Raw genomic sequence first — 15258 nt, 5'->3', positions numbered from 1 at the left:
TGTTTCGTTTATATTAATTCTCATCCCACACCTATCACATTGACTATCCAGTATGCTCAGCGATGACCGAAACCCCTTAGCAGAATCACTAACTAAGGCTTGATCATCTGTAAAGCTAAAAGATTTTGTGAATTCCTCACTGATTTTCATTCATATCCAGTTCTTCTCATGCCTCTTATACCATTTTCTTCTCATAAATTTTGAAAAGCATGGGTGATAATAGACATCCCTGTCTTACCCCACTTCCTAGCACTACTCATTCTAACTCTCCATCCACCACTAGAACCTGAGCAGTCTAGGTCATTTTCAGGGAGAGGATAAGTCTCATAACCCTCCAGTCTACTCCTGTTTTATGCAATACATAAATTAATGATACCCAAAACACTCTATCACAAACCTTTTCAAAATCTATGAAACAGACAAATACATCCTGATTATATTCCATGTTCCTCACTATTAGTGACCTCATTATTGCAATTGCATCATCTGTGCCTCTCCCCATTCTGAACTCAAATGGATCATCCGCTTAATAACCATTTGCCTTCCTCTCCATGCTTGAATTGGGATCCTGAGTACCACTTTAGCTATATGCAAAATCAAACTTCTTGCTTCATAATCCTCAGAATATGGTTGCCTATCCCTTTTTTCAGATGGGATCTAACAGGGAACAAACAAAGATTCCACATGGTTGTTTACATAGCCCTGGATGTGGAGGGAAGAGGGGTGGGGTAGGGTGGGGATCATTAGCAAGAAGAGAGGTGAGAGTAGGTAATGGTTTGTCAGGGGGTAAATTAAGGTCGTTGCAATGCATATGGCTAGAATATAGAAGAGAACACATTAAGCAGGGTGACCAAAAATAGTACAATTGCTCGTTTTTCATGAGGAGAGGTTTGACCTATAAGGATTTCTAGGTGCTCAAATGCATCAAGTCTTGGGTCATACTTTTCCCTGTGTAGGATAATTGGTTTGAAATTGCTGATATGTTTATGATCTATGAAGTATTTGGCAAAGTAGGAGGTATAATGGTTGTTCGTGAAGCATGGCTTGTGTTCTTCGACTATTGTTTGAAAATTCCAGCCTGTTTTCCCAATATAGCTTGAATTGTGGTCACCACATTGGGGCTTGTATATTCTGCTCTGTATTCCTTCACTGATTTTCCCTTTAGCATTTCCTAGTAAATTACTTGGGGTTCTCCAATTGTAAAAGGCTGCTTTTATTTTAACTTTAGGCAAGAGCTTCATAGGGAGGCAGAAATATCATCAAAACCAGTCAAAATCTTGCCAAAAGATGAAATTAAAGCAGCCTTTTACAATAGGAGAACCCTTAGTAATTTACTAGGAAATGCTAAAGGGAAAATCAGTGAATGAAAACACAGCAGAATATACAAGCTCCAATGTGGTGACCACAATTCAAGCTATATTGGGAAAACAGGATGGAATTTTCAAACAATAGTCGAAGAACACGAGTCATGCTTCGTGAACAATCATTATGCCTCCTACTTCGTCTCCTTCGTTTACCCTCTGCAGTGATAACCCATTACCTACTCTCACCTCTCTCTTCTCACTAATAATCCCTGCCCTACCCTGCCCCTCACCCCTTTGCATCTAATGTTTTACAACCAACCATGTGGAATCTTTGTAAAATTTCCTGATGATGATACGCTGTATCAAAACCCATCGCAATAAAGTTATATTTTGTGGAATAGCAATCCGTTACCTTTTCTACGCATAACACTGATCGGATGAAATCTTCAGGTCAAATTCATCCCTAATAAAGCTAAGAGTTATTCCATGAAAACACTTCATCCACATTTTCTAAACCTATCAGTAGTTCTCCAGGAATAATATTTACCCCTACAGCCTTATTTAATTTTAATATCCTTAATGCCTTCCATATTTAAGCTTGCTGGTCAATTGTCTTCACCATATAAATTCTTTATGCATTTTTCTCAAGCACTATGGAATTATAATCGACTGTAGAATTCCTGCATTAGTTTTGGTGCTTTTACTCTATCCCATTTCAAAATTCAATTAATATTCATAACAGCTATTAGTATCCAAACACCATTGAGGTCCAAAATTGAGCCGAAGTAAATATTTCCATTCACATTAACAAACAGCATTATAATTCATGGGATGTCAACAGACAATTTTGCAGGAAAGTCATTATTGGAATTGAATCTTTATGCTGATTTGGGTCAGAACAAAATTTGGATGATTTATTTCACAAACCTGCTCATGATTCAACTATGAGTTCAATAATATGCCTTAGTTTGGGAAAATGAAAAGGTTCCTGCCACACAAAACCTTACCATATAATTTGAAATTTGTAATGATGGGCATGTATCCCAAAAACTAACATAATTGGCCACCAAATCCCAAAAACAGCCCAATATAGGGATGAATAACTAGACAAGACATATACCTTAATTTCAGCACTTACATGCGAACAAACTTTTCTTTTTGGAATGCAGCAAGTCTTGGAAGTAGTGTTAGCAACGCATGCAATACATGGGGACTCCTGGTCCCTCGCTGAGATACGGCATCTAAGCAGACATCCTCAAAGTGCTCCAGCATTAATGCTCGGCAAGTGCTGCTCTCAGGGATTGGGGAAAGGGTGGAGATGGGTGTGGCCACAGACGATGATGGCGCTGTCGCTGGGTGTGATGGTGTTGCAGGCAATGATGAGGGGCCACCAACAGGCTGAGGAGGTGCACTGACGCCTGTGCCCTGGATACCACCCTTAGCTGCACCTTGGGATTTGAGTGCCATGGGAGTCTTATTCCGAGTAATAAGACTCATAGCATCCTGTAGAGACAGCAAAGAAAAATTTGAAGTTTTATTCAGGGAAAATGTAACCTCCATGGAAGTCGGTATTAACACTAGGAATAGACGAGATTTAAGGATAAGTTAAACTGCAATTCCTTTCTAATACGCAGGGGTCTGTCTACGGTGACCACTGAAAAAGGTGGTCTTTCTTGCAGGTGGTCAATTAAGAGGAATGCAATTTTCATAACCCATTACCATACGTGTTTAGACACTGCACTGTGAAGAATAAGATGTCAATGGTAAGTGATGGAGTAAATTCTGGGGCTAAGGATGATTCATGCCAAAGAACAGACATACCACCAACTTTGAAACATGACACTGTGGACACTCACAAAATTCTCCTGACCAGTAATTCCAGCCACTCCCCCAACAGTCCCAGCAGTGCCTCCAGTGTGACCACCTAGGCCACTTTGCAGCCTGGCTTTTAGTTCTTCATATTGCTGTTCCCACTCTGCATTTGAGCATCGAAGGAGCTCATTGAGAACCAAAAATGACCCATGTATACGATCATCCTTATTTATACTTCTACCTCCAGTGTAGGGTTCTTCAAATCCACTTCTAGCTTCATCATAGCACTGTTTATACCTACAAAATAACAAAATATTACATTTTCAAAAGCCAAGTTTAAGAATAAATATGATATGGTGCCTGAAATCCAATCCAAAAAATATTCTCAACATTTTTGGAAAGACAATGGTTGTATACAAATACCATAAAGGCTTCTGAGCTTGTTTTGTTGTTTCTCTTTGAGCAGTAACAACCAACGCAGCTCGAAGCGCTTCCACAGCCCCTTCACGAATTGCTGGTTTGGGATGTCGAACTGCATTGAAAATTAGGTCGAAAAATTGCTGAACTTGCTGGAAGAAATACGTTGGCATGCACACAGCCATTTCGCGGAGTACCAATACCTGCAAAAATTTAAACCAGGTCAGTCACAGGATAACCAAATCAATAATATCCATTTATTTCAAATAATATCCATGCCGGAGATAAGTGTTTCACTGTGACATTTTTCAGAGTGTGCACAGATGACCTTTCATATTGATTAAATTTTCATTTAACACTCATATGCTTAAGTTTACAATCCAAATATACACCCATATACAAGTGAGCAGGATTATTTCAGTCTTGGAATGGAGCTAATTCTGCCAGGTCTGAAGAATACCATGGCCAAGGATGCTAAGTAAAGGGCAATTCCTTCTTTATTCTTCCCTACCACTAAATTACACAATAAATTTGTTGGTTAACATACAAACTTTGGGAATGGATTGATTCAGCAGTATAACCCCCATATTTATAGCTTCATCACCTTCCAAAGCTAACTGAATCCATGGATGAGTGGACACCATGCAATTAGTCCCCTTCCATTTATTTACAAGTAATTAGGTTATTTTGTGATGAATTACTTTCATATTATCTTGGTAAAGGTCTTCTAAGAACTTTAAGCTGTTCATTTGGAGTTGTATTGAAATTTATATTGAAAAAACAACAATTAATATGAATTGGCAACCAACAATTGTACATATACTTTCTTCTACTTACACAAAGCAGAAGAGTAATGACTACATGTTTCTCCTCCTACCCCTCTGACCATCATAATGATGAAGGTAGGACAGGAAGGAGATTTGGACAATGAGAGTAAGATAAGCTTACTTAGTTTTTCTTTAATAAATATCACAGGGAGTCAAAAATGGGATAATCTAGCTCTCTGCAGCTCCCCATTTCCACAACAACACTGGAAAAAAGCAGCAACAAATATAACCAGCAAGAAAGTTAAAAGTCAACTGGATGCTGACTTAGTTGGCCAAGGGTTCAATGCAGAGAGCAAACTTATGAGTCATGTATTATAGGGTTTGAGGTTTGATCATTCAGAATGGAAGCCATTTCTTCTTCAAGGAATTTTAAATTTCAAAGTCCTGAACTGAATGTACCATCTTAAACTAAAACCACAGATACCAAATCCATAGATGCAGGGGCTTTACCATATATGTGTACTTCCTAAATATAAAACCTGATGCAATTCAAAACTTTTCCAAGCTGCACATTAATTTTTAATTGCAAAAATATGCAGCAATATCTCCCACATAAAATATAAAATCAATGATTACATGTCCTATGAACCACATAAATAGATCATGAATGCCACTGTAAATGTCAAACTTGAGTAAATTCAATTGCACTAAAAATTGGCCTCCTGTAATGGTTTCGTACACCATAACTTCAACTACTCAGTCCTGTATCAGCATGCTTTTAAATATCAATTCCATGTTAAGAGCAATATGGTGGTGAATTACATATTTCTTTTTGTATATTTTTCAATCCTCTTTTGTAAATGCAAGTATTACTCTTGTATAGATTCCTATCCATATTCCCAGGGGAAAAAAAATACCATCCCATACAATATAAAAAAAATTATAATATAAAGTTGATTCACTGTAAATACTTACAGCTGCATGAACTCGACCCTCTTGCCGTTCTCCAGAGAGCCATTCAAAAGCAGCTTTCATTTCAAATTCCACATACTGTGCAGTGTAAGTGCCAAGTACCAAAGCCAGTCTTCCAACAGTTCGAGCAGCCAACTCCATAACTCCTGGATCACTAGATGCAAGGAGTATTCTAAGGAAATTTGCAAAACGGCTATAGCCTGTGTTGACATGACCAACATCAGCTCCAATAAGGGAAACTGAAACAAAGATACACAATTACAATCATTTCAAAACATAAAATAAAGCAAACAAAGCACAGCAGCATTATTGGCTATAATGATAATACGTGCCTCACCACAATACAAAACATGAATTCAAGTCAACATAATAAATAATAAAAAGAGACGTTTCAGGCGTGATATGGTGGAATATCATGATTAATTAAAAATAGCAATTTTCCACAAAAATAAAATTTAATGCGACCGGTTTCAATGTTACTACATCATCATCAGGTGATAGTTAAACCTCAGAGTCCAGTATATATATGATTAAAGGCAAGTAAGGGGAGGGTGGAGGAAAAGAGGGGAAGAGGGGGGAAGGTGGAAGGCAGAATGGGTGACTATGTGAGTGGGGTGGGGGGAAGAGGGTTGGGGAAGACAAGGTGCAAAGCTCTTCGGGCCGCGGGGGAAGAGGACGGGATCGGGGGTTTTTCCCTATGGTCGTGGTCTGGGAACAAGGTATCAATACACAAATAAGCACTGAGTTGAAGGGTAACTACCCTTCAACTCAGTGCTTATTTGTGTATTGATACCTTGTTCCCAGACCACGACCATAGGGAAAAACCCCCGATCCCGTCCTCTTCCCCCGCGGCCCGAAGAGCTTTGCGGCGCACCGTGGGACACCCTCAACGAGACACCCCCCTCCATTCGGCCACGACGCGCTCTCCGGACTCCTAGGGTCTTTGCACCTTGTCTTCCCCAACCCTCTTCCCCCCACCCCACTCACATAGTCACCCATTCTGCCTTCCACCTTCCCCCCTCTTCCCCTCTTTTCCTCCACCCTCCCCTTACTTGCCTTTAATCATATATATACTGGACTCTGAGGTTTAACTATCACCTGATGATGATGTAGTAACATTGAAACCGGTCGCATTAAATTTTATTTTTGTGGAAAATTGCTATTTTTAATTAATAATAAATAATAATAAAAATCAACTTAGCCAAAATTGAATTTCACCTTATGATAACATGGGTATTTCAAATGAAGATGTATATGGGCTCAGATTATTTAATTCAGCTTTTAGATTGTCCAATGTGAATTATTTCGAATAACTACATAGTACCCATGGTTGTAAACATTTTTAAAAGCTCAGATGGTACATGTAGAATGAAATGTTGTCTCTATTTTCTACAAGCTTATACAATGATTGTTAATAATGAAGTGTATCACCTAATTCAAAAATATAAAACGGGGAAGATGGGTTAGGAGATGTAATTTTGAAGCATTAAAAGCAATGACAAGAAAGGAATATCAGCAAGCTTTAGAGAAAATCATGAGTGAGGGTGGGGGGTTGGGCACTATAGAAGTAAACTGGGGACATATTAAACAGAGATATTGAAACCCACAAATGAAACTATAGGAACAGTAAATAGTAAAAGAACAAAGAAACCATGGACTATGGATGAGATTAGAAATATAGATAAGAGAAGGTAATGGAAGAATCTTAATAGAGAGTAAGGTAGAAGGAAGCAAAAATAATTAAATAATAAACAGTGACAGGTCACAAAAACAGCATAAGAAGCATTGTGGAAGATGCAGTGTGAGGATATGAAGAGCTAACAAAGGTAGGCTGAAATCGATACACTGAGAGGTTAAAAGACTTTCAGACATTAAGAAGGAAAACTCCATGATGACAATAAAAGAAAATTCAGGAAAAATATTTATTGAATCGGGGAGATTCAAGAGAGATGGAAGGAATATAGAGGGGAACTGTACGGTTAAGACATTAGGCCAACAAGCTTACGATAGAAAGAAAATATGTCAATGAGGATAGCTTTGGTCCAGGTTTACTTGTTGGCTAAATAGAAAGGCTATTTAAGGCATTGAAATCAAATTGGGCCATGGGAGTATATTAAATTCTCACAGAACGACTTAAAGGTTTAGGAGAACATGGGAGGAAGAATTTTTAAGGACTAATTCTAAGCATTTATGAGGGAGGAATTAGGCCAGAAGTTTTTATCAGTTCAGTGTTAATTCAAATCCTATAAAAGGGAAAGGCAGCCGTGAGATCTACCTAACAATAAGTTTGATTTCGTATACAGTGAATATATAGTCATGTCCTTAGGATCATCAAGAAGAGTATAGAGGGCAGGGCAAATGCTTACTTGAGGGATAATCAATTTGGGTTCTGAAAGGGGAGAGGTACATGTGATACTGTAGCAATATTGAGGCTGCTATAAGATATGATGAATTCATTTCATAGATTATGAAAAGGCTTTCGATAGAGTGAAGTACATAAAATTAATGTATGTATTGCACACAACAGGAGCAGATTGGAAGGATAGGAGACTTCTCCACTGCCTGAACAAGATTCAGATTGCTCAGATTCGAGTGGCAGATGGAGAGTCAAGATGGGCAGTGATAGGAAGAGGAGTAATATAGTAGTGTCCATTATCACCTGTGTTGTTCAACATGTGTACATATATGCAGAGGAAATAATCAGAGAAGCATGGTAAGAACTGGAATGAAAGACAGGGGGTGGGGGAATTCATTAAATCAGCCAGTTTTCTGGATGATCACAATTTTTGTATCATTCAGCCAAGGGGTTTCAAGCTTTGCTGAGTGATAGGGAAAGTCAGTTTGATAGGAATGAGATGAGAATAAATGTAAACAAAACAAAGTTTATGTGGTTTTTGATAAAGAGAAAGACTAAATTAAATATCAAAATAGGAGGGCATAACTTGAGCAGGCAGAACTATTAACCTATCTTAGATATGTTCTGGACCAAAATGGTCAAATATTAGGGACAAACGATGAAGAATTGCATTATTCAAATGACGTCACTGTGAGTGATGCTGATCAATTTGGCCAAAAATTCCATCATTGATGGCTAAGTGGCTTTTCTTGATGGCTATAAATGTAAATAACAATTGGATACTTCTAATTTTCACACTTTATTCCCTTTTTTTGTAACTCACAATATAAATTTTATTAAATTTCAGCAAATTGTTATAAACAATACCATTTTTATGGAAAATTTTCATCAATTCTGCATTTCTCATGCAATTAAGCAATTATGCATGGCACTCAAAAGATTAAGAAAAGGCTCATCAAAAACTGTGATATCAAGTGTGGTTTTGTTAGTGCAGAAACATGAACATAAGAGCAAGATGATAGGTGCAGATTGGAGGCTTTTGAAAAGTGGGTACATGAAAATTATTTAATTAAGTCTACACTTTCTAATTCAGTATTTTTGATGCAGCAGGCATTTACGAGGGTACTACTCCAATTGCAAGAATTCATCACAACACACTTTTTTAAGTTCAATTCTAATGCCATATGCCGTACCAACATTGTAGGCCACACATTAAGGTCATCTGCCTAAACTACTTTATTCTCAGGACTATGGATCTCAATAAACCGCTGTGTCGTTGGCCTTTAATTTTGATCATTTAAAATAAGTCAAAAACTTTGTTAATTACATTGGTTGATTTTATATGGGATACACAAAGTTTTGAGTTCTTTTAAATACTCAACCCACAGTTTCTTAGAATACCCCGGAATCCTGAAAATTACATAGCTTGGACTGACCTGGGGCAACTTTAGACCTTCCAATCAATAACCTGCTCTAACCATTCACTTGTCAATGGCCAATCACATTTCACAGTACATCATTAAACTAATAGAGGAGGAAAATATTTCTTAAGTCAAAACAACTAATTGTTAAAAAGGATAATCACCTAATGTTTGCCAAATCACCTGAAATTACTGTTGCATTTCCTCAGTACTAGATAAACTTTAGATTACATCAATTACCATCTAGCACCAAGGGTGTTTATCCATGAAATAAGCAGCAACTATCAGTAATTATTAATAGCAGGATTTATTAATGATTCTAAAGATTCGTTGAAAGAATGTATTCAGTATAAAATAAATTCTCAATTTACATGTCAGTGGCATAGTTAACTTTCTAATAGCTTCAAGTCAGTTGTTATGCTTCAAGGGGTTGCAACATGAAAACAGCTTCAGAGTTCAATCTTTCTAGATATCTCTTTGATGCATACTAAAATTATATAAAATAGTGAAACTACACCCAACCACAAAGCCTTACTATGGCTGGATGGAAATCTATTAAAACTGCCAATAGTGAAAATTAAAACTTTGATGGGTGGCATTAATAAAACCTTGGATTTATAATTTTATTGAGGCTCAGAAAACTTAGTACCAACCTAGAAAAGGCAGTGCACCACCTTCCAGAATGGCCTTTCACAGCCTAAATCAATATATACTATGAACTTACCAATAGCCAGAATTCCTCCTTTGTTTTCATTAACATCTGATCCAGAAACCATTTCATAAATGTGATTGTTGAGCTCCGTGCGAAAGGCATTTTGTTCTTCGCCAGATAACTCACGCAATTCTGTATTAACCTGGGAAAGACAAATTTTAAAAAACGCACACAGATGAATTTCACCATTTATTAAACATAAAGTGTAACAGAACTAAGCGCAATAGCATGCTACTCACTAAAATAGTTCTGATAGTATGGATCCAGGATTGTACATAAGTGAACAACATTTTAATTTCAGTGTCAATGCAATAACACCAAGCATAGCAATATAATGCCCAGATTGGTGCTTTTAGAGACATTACTGAGCTATGACAGTGATAGAATTTCATGAGTCTCATGAAGTAAATACATGAATTATTTCTTGGACAGCTTCCAAAATTCTGCTCTTCTAACACCATAACATGTAGCCTGCCCAAGTTCTCTTAGGTGACTCATCAACTTAAGCCTAAACATTCACATATCTCTCTCTACTTACATTCTCACGTTCCCCTCTTTTAATGACTTACCAATTTTTTTGGTGAATAGAGTAAAAAGTGAAAAACTTTGTCAAACATCCTCATCTGTTACTGCCGACTCTAATTCTTCATCCATAACTCTCATTTGTGCAGTATGTTAAGATTTTGAATATGCAAACTATCCTTCCAGTTTACTCCCATTTTTGCAATACTTTTGAGTAATATCATCCACTGAACTCCGATAAATGTCTTTTTAAAACTCATGAAGCAAATAGTGCCATCATGTTTTTCCAACATAAAGCCATTCATGTTGTCAATACCGCTATCATCTCATACATCTCTACCATTCTTGCACTCGGATTGGTCTAACTGTACAGCTATCAGCTCAATTCTCAAATATGATATTGTTTAGAATTGAATTTATGATCCTACATACTGCCACTTCACTATGGATAGCAGATTAAAATTGATCAAACTATGTCTTTAGACCAAACACCTACAACATTAATTATGCTAATTATCCCAAAATAAGTACTTCATTTTCCTAAACCATTTGAGTAATTGTGAAGGAATAATACACATTTTAACAACTTTACTTATCTTCATTTTTAAACTGGCTTTTCTATCTCACCAAATATTTCAAGACCAAAGAATTACTATTCATACTGCATTTCCTTACATACATTCTGCCTCTCTTGAATTACTCTTAATTTATAGAATTACTTTTCTAAGTTAACTCCTTTGACTTGAACTGTTTATTACTTTGCTAATTGATCTTGAACAGCATGTCCACATTTTTCCCATTTGACTACACTGCCCTTTCATCTCTTCCCATGTTAGCTATTCTGTGATTGTTTTCTTGTGGCCTTTTAAGAATTTCCATCTCAATTCATACAAATAACATAATTCCTTTATCCATAGTTTTGTCATAACATGGTATAATTTCTCAGTTCTCAGAATCAAAGTTCAAGCACCATTTAATAACCTTACACCTAGTATTCTCTTTTATCTCTGGTTTTCTGCTTATGCTGGCTCTACTGTACAAGGATTTCATGTAATGATAATCACATAAGTCTAATGTTCCCCAACATTAACCAAGACCCTCTATTCAAGTGGTCCGCTAGCCAGGATTTTTTATCATACCATTGCTTCTGACCATCATGATTCAAGATGAAAAATAAATGAAGTGGTTTCCACTGTCAACCTTAACAGTAATGTAATGGAACAAAATCCTTTCCATGGCCCCTCCAGTGAGGTCAGTTGCCTTTGCAGCTGCCTCACTAAGGAGCAGATGCTCTATGGGTTTTTCTAGCTTCTATTTGCCTGGCATGGATGATCATCTACACAAACAATCTTATTGCTTCCCCTGGAACACCAGCATGAGTAATTAGGGAGCAAAATTTTCCTTTCCAATGTTAAAAATTGTAGTTTACAGCTAGGGAACTTGGTCCTCTAGCATCGACCAAAAGATAAAAGTGAAGTAAAAATAACAATGCCTTTAGGTTTAGAACTGCATCATTAAAACAACTGATGATCCTATGCAATAAGCACAAAGTCTTTTTTCGCAGATACTTAATTTTATAAACTTTCTAGGAGGACAATCTGTATTTCATACACATTCTAGTAATGTTTTACTTGGTTGCAATCACTAATATGCACGAATAATAATAATACTTCAATTAACTATTTCTTTGTACAAGACGACTACTATAAAGTCAATTCTTCTACTGCTATAGTGCTATGGTACAGTCATGAATGAAATTTTGACAGTTTAAGTATATTCTTCTCTTGTAATACGGAAGCGTAGATTAAAGAAAGAATACACAAAATATAGCTAGCGCCAGAGTCCAACACGGAACAAATATTATTGAGTAATAACCCATATTTTCATATTAATCATTCATATTATTACAAACATAACACGTTTCAATCACCAATTATACATTAACCTCATTAACGGTCACCAGTTTTTAAAATTCTGCCGGTCAACTTTACTTGGTGAAAAAACCTCATTACGGAAGGTTCATGGCAAGGGCTTTTAAACGCTAGGTGACTATAGCAACATTGAATGAATATTAAGAATTTAATGGTATTCCCCCAAATGGGCAGGGCTCTTATTTGAACAGCTATTGGGGAGACATACACCCGCCTTTACAGGAAATATTAAGATTATTGGAGGTATGAAGATTTAGTCTTTCATGAGTTTCTATTTGGATGACCAGTGAGCAATATGTGACTAATTTTAAGTGTAAACAGAAATTAAAACTGTAACACCTAAACCAAGCAATGTTTCAAATTAGTGAACAATCTCCACTTTTACTATAGCAAGAAAATACCTTTTACGCCTTCTTAGATCCATCAATTTCTTCCAGCTTCTAGAAACAGAAACTGCCAGAATTGTTTCAAACATATGTACAGGCTCATGAAGCCCACGGTTAATTAAAATATTGTATAACATTATTTACTGATACCCTTTTTGATAACAGGAAGATGGAAAAATATCCAATTAGTCATAAAATACTTATACCGGGTAATAGTTCAATTAAATATAATAACAGAATATAATTATTTTCATAAACATGTTCTTGAAATGGGGATTCACACTTCTTGTTGCTCCCTATAAAGTTTTCATAATGAAACAACGTAAAAGGCTCGAAGACATAAACATTTTTCTCAAAAGTTCGACTACAAGGAGAATACATTTCTTTGCTCAGAATAGGTGTATTTTCAGTTTTTAACTCTCTCCAATCAAATAATGCAAATAACTAAATCAACATTCTTTGAATGATTAACTCGTCCACAAAACTATCGCGCATAATAATTTATCTAGTGGCACACAACAAAATTGTCCAAAATTAAGGGCCAAAAACTTAGGAAAGAACTTACATAATGATAAAGATCTCTTGCTGCTTTCAATCGAGTTTCAGCATTTCGTGATTTCAACCCGGCAAGGTATTGCTGCATTCCGGAGGCTGACATTTTGCTTGGCGTTCTACTACAGTTAATGAATATTCACAAAGTTAGCGAGAAGTTCCCAAGGAAAACATCTCTTCCACCGGTGAGATATGTTAGACGCAGCTCCGACAAAGGATCGTTTTAGCCATGGCAGTTTAACAGAGAGTTAGAATTTCTCCCGGAAAAACAAGTAATAACTTTAAGCACCAAAAATATTATTATTTAAATGGAATTCCAAACTCTTCATTCAAAACGTCACTCTGTTCTCGCAGTTCTCGTAACAAATCGCATCTTACTATTATCCCCACATCGGACACCGCATCGCACTTGTTTTATTTAGAAAACATCTAAATCATGGCACCAAAACAACAACAAATATTCCAGTAAAATTTGTGTTCTCGTACATGCGCATGATAAACGGCTGACCACATGACATATGCTTCGGAACTCAATTGTGTTTTCTTTAAAGGGAAGTGCGCCTTTTGATTGAAAAGAATCAACATTTTTCTGATAGTATTCTGATGTAATTCGCTTTGATATTCTTGATTTTTACGCCGACTGTATTCTTTGATTTTATTTCTTTCTGGCGTAGACTTATTTAAAATTGATGAAATTATTTCATGGGTCATTTTTCCGCGAAATGCGACTTTGGGATTCTTGTTTTACCAAGCAGCTGACTTGAATAGCGAAATGGCCAAGTTAGTGGAAGGAGGATATCTATGCTGGGACAGGGTATTGCCTAGAACAGAATACAGCCAGAGAAGAACAGCCAGTAATACACGTAGATAGTGCATGCCGTCGACCAGGGATACTAGTTTATTGAGGCCAACATGACGAGGTGAAATACTATTGGGCAAAAATGACTTTAAAATTATAGACACCCAAAATAAAGGACACAAAAGACAACGCCAATTAATTGTTTCTGTGTATGAAATTAATATCAGTGATCCCTGTATTTTCCTTGATAAATGTTGCTCCTCTCATTGGTTTTATTTGTCCACCTATGTCCAGGATGGCATTTGCATTATCTCGATTGCCAAGGCACGATGGATGTAGTAGTATTAGGCGAGTTCTAGCCTTGGAGGTTATTCCGTAATTCATAGGTCTCCCGATGCCATCATTGAACGGCATCCAAAAAGGTCATCGGTATTTATTACATATGACAGCCCGGCATCAGTAACGTTATAGTTTGCCGATGGCCAGAAGAGTGAAGTTTTACCTTAAGGCGTGGATTATTTATGATCCCTGAATAACTTTGGGCCATATCACCGAATTGACTACTCTCACTAATCTAAATCTTGGCGTGAGGACATTAAGAAAAACAGGAAGTTTAATGGGAGGGGCAAGGGAATAATTTTTGCACATTGGTACAGCTGTGCCCATCCAAAACTTTACGTAATCAGCAGACTACCTATAATAATTATGGCTCTTTCATTAACACAATATTATATACAGATATATTACAAAAATGGTTCAATATTATAAAAATTTATACTAAAGCGTCATTGTTTTTACTTCACATGCTACAATCATTCACTAAAAGTAGATTAATATTAAGTACTTAGTTTGGTAAAAGATGTTGTTTTAACATTTTTGTTAACTTTGTTGTAATAAATGCATGCACTATTATTGAATAATGCTTGCTAACTTGCCAGGTATACTTCTTTTTTATATCTAGCATTGTGAAAAAAATGAGCTTATAGCCAAACATAATATTTGCTGCATTCCATTGTCTCTTTTTACAGTCTTTTGTACCATTTAACCAGCCAAGTTAAAATCCATTCAAATGAATGACCCTTGTTAGGCATCCCCTAATACTGCATAATATGTATTCACTTTCCTATCAGTATTCTAAATGAACATCCAATGTTGTATGTTTTCAGTTGATTAGGAGTTCTTACATTTGCTGGAGAAGACAAATGCAGAATTAATTTTTTTACAGTCTAATACCTTAAAAAATAATGTGCTTTGCATTTACAAAGTTTCCTTGAATTTAAACTTTTTGTAATCTCTCTGTACCCATA

General features: G+C 36.4%; 1 protein-coding gene across 1 annotated transcript in view; it reads right to left on the bottom strand.

The window, feature by feature from the left end:
- Positions 1–13556, bottom strand: part of mTor (serine/threonine-protein kinase Tor) — an 82620-nt gene extending 69064 nt beyond the window's left edge. Inside the window, exons 1-6 of the mRNA XM_071589080.1 lie at positions 13166–13556; positions 9774–9903; positions 5276–5511; positions 3540–3736; positions 3161–3413; positions 2443–2807 (exon numbers count right to left, since the gene is read on the bottom strand). Coding sequence (XP_071445181.1) covers positions 2443–2807; positions 3161–3413; positions 3540–3736; positions 5276–5511; positions 9774–9903; positions 13166–13258 — 1274 coding nt within the window. The 5' untranslated portion in view covers positions 13259–13556. The remainder of the gene's footprint in view (positions 1–2442; positions 2808–3160; positions 3414–3539; positions 3737–5275; positions 5512–9773; positions 9904–13165) is intronic.
- Positions 13557–15258: the final 1702 nt, after the last annotated feature.

This window comes from Hetaerina americana, unplaced genomic scaffold, assembly GCF_022747635.1.
Source record: "Hetaerina americana unplaced genomic scaffold, ioHetAmer1.1.p SCAF_32, whole genome shotgun sequence".
NCBI classification, from domain to species: domain Eukaryota; kingdom Metazoa; phylum Arthropoda; class Insecta; order Odonata; family Calopterygidae; genus Hetaerina; species Hetaerina americana.
The sequence above is the reverse complement of the archived record's forward strand: the minus strand, read 5'-3'. Positions and strand labels throughout refer to the sequence as shown.